Source organism: Typopeltis vanoorti, chromosome 9, assembly GCF_054136105.1.
Source record: "Typopeltis vanoorti isolate ZY-2024b chromosome 9, IOZ_Tvanoo_1.0, whole genome shotgun sequence".
Classification (NCBI taxonomy): Eukaryota; Metazoa; Arthropoda; class Arachnida; order Uropygi; family Thelyphonidae; genus Typopeltis; species Typopeltis vanoorti.
The window spans coordinates 107,697,450-107,709,699 of NC_143557.1; the positions used below are offsets into that span (position 1 = coordinate 107,697,450).

Genomic DNA, 12,250 nt, shown 5'->3' on the forward strand with positions numbered 1-12,250 from the left:
TGAAATATTTTAATTGTTCTATAGGATCTTTATTCGGAACACAGCTTAAGATTTCTATTCTCCTACCTATTTTCATAGTTTTGGCCGTTTTTATTGCTGATGTTCTATCTCCGAGTCTGTTCAAGTATGCTTGCAAAATCTTTCCTGTAACGTTAACTCAGAAGAGAAATTCCTCTGTGATTCTCACATTCAGTTTTATTCGTTTTTATAAATGAAAAACTCTGAACTCTACTCCAGTTTTCTGGAATTCGACTTTCTAACCAGGCCTTCTGAATTATGCTGCGTAGCCACTGCAAAACATTTATGCCTTCATACGTGAGCATTTCTTGTCGAATCATCTACTCCAGCGTTTCCATATTTAAATTGATGGTTTTTCTACAAGCTTCCAGAACATTTTTCTACCTTCATGATATTTGGTTTTTATGTTTTTACCAAAGTCTTCCCATGAGTTTTCTTTAGCTACTTTTACACAGCTTTGCTGTCTTGCATTTTCTTGGTAGCACTTAGGGCATCTGCCGACTTATTTACTAGAAACATTTGGTATGCTTTTTTTTTTAAAAACTGCGTTTTAATTTCTTGTATCCACTACGGGATTATTATTTTTCTATCCTTACAACTTCACCATATACATTCATACGCCCAGCTGAATCAATCAATGTCTTCTTCAGAGTTTGCGATTGAGACAACCAAGATTTGGTTCTTGTTTTCAAACTTTTTCAATTTTTTCCCTGCTTAGCACTAAGTAATGGTCACTTTGAATTTTAAATCTTCTGCACCTCCTTTTATCTTGAACCCGCATGAAAATATCAACAATGACGTAGTCAATGCGGCTTTTCTTATTTCTTGTGTCTTTCAACATAAAGATGTACACAATTTGTGTACATCTTTATGTTGAAACATTACTTTATGCTAGTAATGACTAGTCTGTGTCCTGAAGAGAAGTCTAATTAATACCTTTCCATTATTATTAGCTTTGCCCTTTTGTCCAAATTTTCCCAAAACGTTCTTATATGCCTGCTGGGATTCATTTCCTACTTTGCTGTTCAGATCTCCATCAAGAACACCTGTTTTTGATATCCTTTGTCAGCAGGCTGTTCTAATAACACAAAAAAATTCCTCGCCTTCTTCCTTAGAAGAGGTTTCTGTGTGAGAATAGACACAAATAAGTTACATTGCTTCATTTTGAAGAGTACCCACGTCACTCTACTTGAAACTTCTTTTCAATCAACAAGTTTTCTTCGTGATAATTCTTTATTTACGTTATCTAAACATAAATTATTTTAAAATTAATATCTCCAAAACCTGGTAGTAAAAATCATCCAAGAGTACAAATGCTTCTTAGTTACACCGAACTGTCTGCATATTCAACTACGATGAAAATTTTCAGAGGTTTCGCAAGTATTGCTGATAAATGTGCTGATAGATTGAATAACTAGGAAGATATTAAATGTTACAGAAAGAAAGATACTGAATGTGATGAAAAATAATAACATTTACCTCTTAACTCGCAGCGATTGTTTTTAGTATGGTAATTATTTGTGAAAAGTATCTCTGGGTAGATTATACTATTTATACAATTCGAATTTTCCAAGCAGTGTTCTGGACTATTAGGTAAGAGCGATTAAAGATCATTTCTTAATAACTAATGTCATATTCTTTCTAAACGTTTTGGCTAATAACTATGCAATTTTAAACGAACGTCGTTCAGCAGACAGCAAAGAATGTGAATGATCCTATGGTCAATGCGCGAAACTGCACATAGGGAATCATGAATCATATTGTGGGATTTATGAATTGTAAATAATATTTACTGCATTCTAATTACGATTTTTTTCATTGTTTTCACTGTAATCTTGGATTTTCAAAAAAGTACAGACTTTGCAGAGACACTTCATATTTATATTTAAGTTTCTTTGAAATCAAATTCAGATCTTCAGAATAGAATAGATAATCTTATTCCACTAGGATGGGAAGACAGATTAAGAAACATCTCAGGATGGATGCCTTAATCTACTAAAATGAAAAAAAAAATGTGAAGTACCTAGTTTAGGAAAGCAAAGGAAGTGAAAAATGAAACATGTCGCACAAAACAGCGATTTTCGGGAATGTTTTGGAGAGGTATTAAAATCAAGTGTCGTGGAGTTGATTTTTCTAGTTCTTATGGCCTCTTCAGCACCCATAAGCTTCAAAATTATCCTTGGGTTTCGTAAGCAGGATTTAAGGATACAATTATCAGCCATATGCCTATAAGTACACTTTGAAAGTAAACTGCGAGTATTCTTCTGGCCTGTTTGAGGGGTGAAAAACCCGAGTTTCCAGGGAGAAAAACCCTGTCTCCCCCCCCGTATGGGACAGGTTAACTCAAGCTTTAGTTGAGCATCGATAAAGGTTCTTTGCGTTCTTACAAATTAGAGACTTAACTAAATCTTTAAAAAAATGAGTATAACTTTATCTAAAATACTTCACACAATTCCACTGATTCGTAGCAGGCCAAGTTCATCTCTCTCTCTCTCTCTCTCTCTCTCTCTCTCTCTCTCTCTCTCTCTCTCTCTCTCTGGCATTAACCTACCAAGAACTTTGGAGATAATCGAACCTCAAGGATTGCAACCTTTTGTGAATGCGAAACATCACTTACCTACTAAAAATATCGTAATATATAATTATATAATATATATTTATTATATAGCATATTACTAATATTATTTATATTAGTAGTCAGATATCGCGAATAAATTCGGCAACCGTTTTCCACTTCAACTTCAAGATTTGAGAAGTTGTTAAAAAATATATTTTTCACTTATCTATCTCGTGGCGATTGAACCAAAATTAACATGTTTACAGAATATCTCCAGAAAACTGATATTATGGAAAAAATGGCAAAATATGAAACGAATAATATCAAAATGGAATCGGATGAAAGCAATGAATGAAAAAAAGGTGATCATACCGTTTAGGAAATCAGAATGACGTTAAGATGTAAAAAAATCTACTAGAAAATGAAGAGGAAAAACATTCATAAACAAAGGGGTTCGAATTCTAGTAAGAAATATGGAAGGAAATTTAGTAGAAAAAAAATGGGAAAGATACATAAATAAAAGAGAAAGGGGCGAATTGTGAGAGAAATTTCCTACGATGTCAACGCAGGACTATAAGCAAATTATAGAACATCGATTTGTGCTATTGAATAAAAAAACTAAGCAAAGCTCTGTATTATATTACAGATATTATATTATATGTATTATAATACTGGTCTACTTTACCGTTCTGTTGAACTTATGGAAAATGTATATGAAACACGTATCACTTTCTGAATAGAAAGGTCAATTATTTACCTTTAAAACGTAATTGTAATTTAAAATAACAGAATGATTTTAACAAGAATAATATTGAAAATAAATAGCAAAATTTTATAATAAATTTGATACACCTACTTGATAAATAAATAGTTATAGTATTTAATCAAAAAAAAAAGTTCAATTCCTGTGTGTGTGAATTAAATTTGAGCCTAAAAAAGTCCTTTTTAGGACTTCCAGGGTAACAAATGGCAATGCTGTAGCCAATGAAGTTTTAACTGAGGCTCGGCTATTGCCGTTACCCAGCCATGACTAGAGCTTTTTAGCTCAATAACACTCCATCCACACAGATTATCTTCATTCAGATGACGGGATAAAGAGTCAAGGACTCAGTCCATCGCCCAGTTCTTTTAAGATTTAAGAACTTGTGTGTGTGTCTAGCATACCATAAAGCAAAACCCTGCTCTTGTTAATAATACGCTTAAGAATTCACTTTGAAATAAATTACGTGAAAGACAAAAATCTTTTCAAGCTAAATTTTAAAATTTAAACAAATTTTCAAAGAACTAAAGCTGATAATAATCAGGCCTTATTAGTTTTAAATTTCCTAAATATTTCTTAAATTATTATTTGGATCTAATTCGGAAATCATTTGCTCTAAGATTAAAATTAGTTCGTTGTTCGTATCAAATTCGGGAAAACTCGTGGAAATTAGCACCAACCAAATATATGTCTTGTTCTCTTTAAGATCAGTCTAACTATCAATCAAGGGATTTATAAACATATACGCCCAGGCAATGATCAAGAAGCAGAGGATGAGGATACAGAGGGCGAATTCACACCGGTGTCCCATCACCCAAGAACCCTCGACAGATTGACTCCCAGGGTGCACAGGCAACCAAAAGATGGAGGACCTCTGAAGATCTTGTGGAAGAAGATCTAACACCACAAGTTTCAGAAGACGAAAAGGAAAAGTTCCCACCAGTGATCCTTCGAAACAATGAAAAGTGGACATCAATTTCAAGGACCCTTGGTGAACAAAACACAACTTCTCCAGGGCCCAAAACACAGAGAGGGAGTTAAGATTCAACTCGCCTCTGTCTCAGATAATCGCAAAATGACAAAAATGTTCGACAATTCCAAATTGCAGTTCCACACCTTCGCACTAGCAAGCGAGAAAAACCTTAAAGTGGTCCTCAGAGAGGTTGCCGAGGGCATCATAACAGATGACGTCACTGCCAACGTCATCAGTCAGGGACTTACCTAATCAAAGTTAGCAGAATGCTGAGATCTGACAAAAGATCAATGCCTTTAGTACTAGTAGAAATCAGCAACAACCAGAAAAGAATATACGAAGTGACAGATATATGCAGGCTCAAAATTACAACTGAGTCTCTAAGAAAAAGGGCATCGGCAGGCGAATGCCATAGATGCCAAAAGTTTGGGTACGCACAGAGAAGCCTGCAGCCTAAAATGTGGTGAAGGCCACCAGACCAGCTCCTGCACCAACCAATATCTACACCTACCTGTTCTGCTAACTGTAGAGGACCTCACCTCCCAAACTACAAGGGGTGCCTTTTCCAACCAAAACATCGGGGTTAGCAAGAGTGAATCCTGCTCCCCCACGTAATGACACCATAAGCAACCAAGTAGGTTGCCTTCCTGTTGATAATACTTCACCTTACCTTCAGCAGCACAGGAAGACACGCGACCTTCATTCATGACCAAAACATATGCAGAGGCGGCACGAAATCAGATTCCTTCATCTCAAGAGCAAACAAGCTCCAACTTAGCAGCAGTTCTTACTGCTTCTCTTGCCACCATGCTGCAGGAATTCAGCAAAGCAAGCTTCTCACCATCTTTCAGAAAGAGATTCTATCTAGAAACCCAATCCATACTGACAGCTCTATACAATGTATAAAAAATTCAAACCAAACTCAATCACGATAATAGCATGGAATGGTAATGGTCTGTTAAACAAAATCCTTGAACTTCAAGATTTCACTCTCGGATACAGTCCTGATATAGTTTTAGTTAAAGAAACTAAGGCCAGCTAACAGCCCTAAATTACGGGGCTTCGTGTTGTATAAAACAGACAGACTTACAGTTGGTGGAGGAGGCACAGCCGTGTACATTAAAAATGATTTAAGCCATAACGTCCTGACCAACCCACAAACCATGAACCCCCCCCCCGAGATAACAGGTATTGAAGTGCATACTAACAATACCGGCAGCATCAAAATCTTCGCTGCATACAACCCACCCAGCATCCCACTGTTGGCATCTGATTTGGATTCCATTCTCGGCGCTCTACTGACTCCACTATCATGGCTGGGGATTTCAATGCCAAACACACAGCTTGGTTCAGCTCCACAATCAACAATAAAGGTCGTACACTAAACAACTACTCAACCCAAAACTCAAGAGTCATAGAGCCGGACCCACAGAGCCCACTCATCACAGTCCATTGGAAGCTCGATGTACTTGACATAGTCATCCTCAGAAACATTAGATGCCAGTATCAGCTGGAAATACTAAATGAACTGTCTTCCGACCACATCCCCATCCTGCGTAAGCTCGGTACGCTCGAGTAACTCACTCCTCCGCATTCATTTATACCTTGAGACAAACTCTCTACAATTCTCCCAGAGCACATCAGCCCAGCCCCTGTTATTCGCAATAAAGAGGAGATAGACTTTGCAGTAAACAACCTAACGAGCCAAATAAAAAACGCAATAAAGTCAGTCACCCAAACTATAGTCTTTCACCCGATCAGTCGAATCCCCAAGGAAATCATGGACCTAATAAGAGCAAAAAAACAAAGCTCGAAAAAGATACCACAACACAAGAGCCCCACAAGATAAAATAATACTGAACAGATTAATTCGACAAGTCCGTGAAGCTCTTCGAAAGCACCGAAACCTTGATTTGGAAACCAAATTGACTAATCAAAACCCAGAGGACAATTCTATATGGAAATTCTTGAGATATCTTTGTACTAAAAGGCAACGTATACCCCCTATACTGACCAAGAAGGGAGTATCCCACACTGACAAAGAAAAAACAGAGGTTCCAAGTTGTCTCTAATAGACAACATGAAAACACAATGTAACCCCCTTCTTATGAAAATGTAAACATCAACCTTATCTACAAAATTCACCGCTTTATGAAGCAAGTCTTAAGACAACAAGAGGACAATTCGGAACCTATCATACCTACTTTTCCAGCAGAAATATCAAATATTATAGCCCATCTGAACAACAGAAAGGCTCCAGGTACAGATGGCATCACCAATAGAATAATCAAATTACTGCCCAGAAAAGCTATAATTCATTTAGTGAACATAATCAATTCTCAGATTTCAGCATTTTCCCACAACCTGGAAGACTTCCAACATCGTCCCTATCAAAAAGATAGGAAAGAACCCTCAACTCCCAGAAAGCTACATACCTATCAGCCGTCTACCCTGTCTCGGTAAGGTCGCTGAAAAAGTTATACTCACAAAGGTTCAATCTGAAACGGACAAGTTAGGAATCATTCAAAACGAGCAATTTGCATTCCGTAAAGACAATAATACAGTACAACATAGACTGGTTGAGCAAATCACAAAATGAACATCCATACAACTGCAGTCTTCATAGATGTTGCAAAGGCTTTTGACAAGGTGTGGCATCAGGGCCTGCTTTATAAACTTATAGAATCCAACCTACCTACTAAGCTAATAAAAATAACAGATTCATACCTCAAAGACAGATTTATGCAAGTCATAACGAACGAAATTGCATCAACTAGACGCAAAATCCTAGCTGGTGTGCCTCTGGGCTCTCTCTTGCACCCCTCCTGTTATTTTTAATTTACATAGCTGACATTCCCTAAAATCCTAGTACTACCATCACTGCATTACATGCAGATGACACCGCTCTACTAGCAAGATCACTCAGCCCCCGACTGGCAATCAGTAGGCTCCAAAATAGTATTCATATACTAGAAAACTGACTGATGGACTGGAGGATTCAAGTAAATCCTCCCAAAAAAAATAGCTATAATGTTTTCCAAAATGAAGGTCCAGAGCAAGAAAGACATACACCTTTTAGGAGTTAAGATTCCATGGCAGACTGAAGTCAAATACCTAGGCGATACTTGACAAAAAAATTAAACAATCATAAAAAACATATTGGCTCGAAGATATCTAAAGCAATCGCGCAACTCTACCCCATGATCAACAGTAGAAGCAAGATGGATATACGTAACAACTACTTATATATAAGATGGTAATACGCCCAGTCATCACTTACTCATCTCCTGCTTAGAGCCATACCTCGAATACAAATATTCAAAAATTGCTGAGGATACAGAACAAATGCCTGAGGATGATTCTGGATGCCCCATGGTTCATAAGAAACTCCCAGATTCACAGAGAAGTCAATATTCCTTATATTTCCTCCTTAATCCACGATCTAGCAGAAAAGTTCTTCATCGAGGCAAGTAATCATCCAAACCCGCTGATCAAACAAGCTTCAAACTACAACGAAGCGGAATACTACAAATATAAAAGACCCAATTCGATCTTGTGTTCAGCTAATCCCAACGTCCTCACAGGGAGTTGGGATTGCCACTGAGCACAAAAATATGGACCAATCAAAGCAGGCTGTTAAATGAAGAGAAACTTTAACTATTCAATGGAAATGATGGTCTTACACTTACGAATAATATTAAGCAATTGAAATGTTTGTTTCCCATACGGTGCATAAACAAAATTTCATTTACAAAATTTACAATTTATGAGATGCAGAACGTCGGTCAGCAAAGAATCATGTAAATATCAAAAAAAAAAGGAGTTATTATGTAGTTTCATGAAGAGAATGATAATATTGAAATTAATAATAATAATAATAATAATAATAATAATAATAATAATAATAATTTTTATACTATCAACACAATTTATTACTTTTTAAAATCATCCACATTGAATATTCACAGAATTACTCTTCATGATTGAGAAACACAAATTTTCCACTACTTCAAAAGTCCAAATTGTATGAATTAAAAAGTCTTTAAAGGCACAACAAATAACAAACAAAATTTTGAAAACAACGCGCACAATGTTTAATTACTTTCTACCTTTCTTTGCTGGTTTCTTCCCTTTTTTCGCTGGCTTCTTTTTTGGAACGTTCTTCCCATCCTTTTCGGGTTTCCTCTTTGCCGCAGCCTTCTTTGCCACTGTAACCTTCTGTTTTGCAGTTTTCTTTGTCACTGTAACCTTCTGTTTTGCAGTTTTCTTTTCCACTGTAACCTTCTGTTTTGCAGTTTTCTTTGCCACTGTAACTTTCTTTTTTGCAGTCTTCTTTGCAGCTGAATCTAGTTTTCCTTTCTTGGCTACTGCAGTAGCTTTTTTCACTGGGACTTTTGCCTGCTTGGTCACCAATTTCTTTTCTTTGCTTTCAACTTTCTTTTTAGGTGTTCTCTTTGTTTTTGCCTTCTTTGGTGCAGGATCGGCTTCCATCTTGTAACCTTCATTGGAATAAGAAATTATTCCTTGTGTTTTAGCAGTTCTCAGGAACTTCTTGATCTCAGCGGTTACGCTATCGGCATCAATATCGTATTCCGATGCGATAAATCCTTTGATATTTTTGAGTTTGGAACCTTCGCCATCGCTTAATGCAGTTATAGCTCTGATCACCATAGTTTTGATATCAGGTTGGTCTCTAGTTACTAACGATAAACCACGACTACTTGTGGAAATAGAACTGATCCCAGAAGAGCTACTGGAGGGTGAAGAAAGAGCCATTGCTGAAAAAAAATAAATAAATAACCCGTTTCCCACTTTTAATTAAAATGCCAGCCTTTCAACTGTTCGACTTTTCTGATCTAACTAACTAGCCGTTTTTAGTTTCGAACAATAGAACAATTCATCACTCATAAATTTCCATTTCACTGTTCACGCGGTATCGCGTAGCTTGCTGCGTGCTGGTTGCATTTATTGTTGTTATTACTACCTCGTGAAGTCAAAGATGATTTATGATAGTTGTATGAAAAGGGAAAATTAAACCTTTACGAGTTTGGGCTAAAATGCATAAGAAATAAGAATTCTCTTGTTTTTTTTTTTTTTTTTCAGTTAAGATCGATACAAAAATTCAAACGTCAGTGACAATTTTGTGTGACATAACATACAGTGGAACATAATACAACAGATATTATGCGCTTATATTTGACTGATGTCATATTATTAATTACAGAGATATATGATGTGCATAACGTAGGAAATGTCAACCGATTCCTTCTTTTTTTTTTCTTATCCTATTACTATTTTTTTTTTTCAAAATAATCATGAAATGCTTTTGTTGCAGTTCTGCTTATTCTATTGTTGCTGGAATTAACAGCCAAAGCAATTGAGTTTAAGAGGCTGGTGTTGTCTGTCAACTACCTGTGTTCTTTTATCTGGTTTGCGGTGTTATGCGTGAAGGAAATGAGGAGTTTCTGGAAGAAAATCGTGCCATCTCCGTATGATTTTCATATCTAATCAGCTATGAAACTAATCAGCTTTTATTCTCAGTTATCACATGCTGCTTTTTTGGCCAGAACGTTTAAACACTATAACCTTAGACATGACTTGGGTTTTCTTTTAGGCGAGGCTAATAATAATAATAATAATAATATTTTTTTAAAACTGTGATAACATTTTATTTATCCTCATACAGGGTATTCACATATATACAATAAAGCATATTATTATGTTCTCTGTTCAGTACAAAATGTAGAGTACAATGATTTTTTTAAATATAAATGTACATTTTTTTCAGTATCAATATCGTAGATTATTATTATACAGCCGATTTACATATACACAATTAATAATAATATTTTATTAATAATAATGATAATATTTTTTATTGATTGCTAAAATATTTACACATACAATAAACATCTTGAGTGACATTGCAACTTATAATTTTATAGAATTCAGCACTAAATGCTGCATTTTCTACATTGGATTTCAATTAAAATTTTTAATAATACTTTTTTGCTTCTATATTATGTATTTACAACACATGTTCTTTTAATATTAACAATAAAGACTATACAGAATTTTTGAATACAGAGTATAAAGAATAATAATAATATTTTTTTATTGTTCTTTCAAATATTTACATATGTACAATGATCATCTATTCAGTATATTATTTTACAAGGTTCAGCACTTTGTGCTACATATAATGAGATTTAAATAGTAATGCTGATAACAGTTTTTTTTTAAATAACAATCATAATAATAATTTACAATTATATTGTTCAGAGTTACATAAGTAGTATTATATTACATGTTGTAGTTTACTATTTTTTTTTCAAGTTTGAAAAGGTGTGATTATACAACAGTATTTACACATATGCAATCCAAATATTATATTTCCTAATTCTCACAAACATACAGTGTAAACTCATGATTTACATTTAAAATAATTTTTTATTACATTGCATACATTTGTTACAGTTATTATATACATTACATACATTTGATTACATATGATATATTACGTACATATGTTTACATGTGTTACTTACATTACGTACATTGGTTTACATATAATATATACGTTACATACATTGGTTTTCATGTGATACGTACATTACATGCATTTGGTTACATATGATATATTACGTACATTTGTTTACATGTGTTACTTACATTACGTACATTGGTTTACATATAATATATACGTTACATACATTGGTTTTCATGTGATACGTACATTACATGCATTTGGTTACATATGATACATCTTGGATGAGAACTAATTTCTTTGCTTTCATCCTCGAAGCTTATATGTAAGCTTATCTGAGGATGACACCAGTTAGTTATTATGAATTTTTTTTTTTTTTTTGCTGTGTTGGGAAGCTGCGAAATCTGTGATTGAGAAATTCGCGCGCGCGCGCGCACTCACACATACACACACGCACGCACGCACGCACAATAACTTGGAATGCATTGATGCATCGCTGAACTGGAAGCCTGAACGAATATTTTGTGTTTCGTTAGATTTGTATGGTATTTTGAGTGCATGTTTCTTGTTCATAGTATGTCCTTAGAGCTCTTTTCAGGCTATTGTAATTTGTAAGGTTTCTGTATTCAAAAGTAATTTGTTTATCATGTCTGGGATGTAGAAGTTTCGCGTGGCCTTACCGTAGTGATTATTGTATTTATATGTGATATAATTAGTAGTCTGAGGTCTTGTTATACGGTAAGTATTTCTGACTGTCCTGTAGTTGGCATCGAAATAATGTTTTAGCAAAGCTCCATAGTGACATAAATGTTTTGCTGTCAGTATTTTGTGTTCTGACATTGCAATGTATATAAGGTCATTACCAAAAGATCAGTTTCATCATTTTGTACTGTAACAACATTAATCTGTTTAATTTGTAGGGTGCACAGAAAGCATACGTTGTTATAGCGTATCTTAGTATATTTTGGCATAGTGCTTTGTATATTATTGTTTTAGATGTGTGGGAACTATGTCTTTTAACCTGTAGATTTTGCCACTTATTGTTCGGAGTTTGTTGTGTAGATGGTTTATGTGGCTATTCCAGTTCATATTTACATGGAAGTAAATTCCAAGGTATCGTATTGTTTCAACCTGAGTGATTGTAGTAGTTTTACTGTTCTGTGTGATTTTTATGCTGGAAAGTGGATGTTGGCTGGTTATATATGTGTTATCAATTGGTCGAGTCAGTGGATTTCTGAATATCATTAATTTTGTCTTTTCTGAGTTTAGGTGTATGGAGTTTTTCGTGAGCCAGTCTGTGATCAGATTTATGTCATGTTGCATATTTGTTTGGGCTATGCTTGTGTTATTGTGGATGGATATTATTGCTGTATGGTCTGCGTATTGGAATATCTTACCTTTGAGTGGTAGCTGATTAATATCGTGCGTGTAAATGTTGAATAGAGTTGGGGAGAG

At 35.0% G+C, this 12,250-nt stretch overlaps 1 protein-coding gene across 1 annotated transcript; it reads right to left on the reverse strand.

The window, feature by feature from the left end:
- Positions 1-8,256: 8,256 nt before the first annotated feature.
- On the reverse strand, positions 8,257-9,128 carry LOC150103399 (uncharacterized). The gene is made up of 2 exons (XM_090398359.1): positions 8,590-9,128; positions 8,257-8,556 (listed from the first exon to the last, which is right to left on the reverse strand). Exons 1-2 carry the CDS (start codon positions 9,082-9,084, stop codon positions 8,407-8,409), a joined length of 645 nt encoding a protein of 214 aa, XP_090254485.1. The 5' UTR covers positions 9,085-9,128; the 3' UTR covers positions 8,257-8,406.
- Positions 9,129-12,250: the final 3,122 nt, after the last annotated feature.

Excerpts from the sequence above, each read along its gene's own strand:
- LOC150103399 (XM_090398359.1), bottom strand. The coding sequence starts at position 9,084 with ATGGCTCTTTCTTCACCCTCCAGTAGCTCTTCTGGGATCAGTTCTATT. Across the intron at positions 8,557-8,589 it reads AGAAAACTGCAAAACAGAAG|GTTACAGTGACAAAGAAAAC; the intron begins GTTACAGTGGAA and ends GCAAAACAGAAG.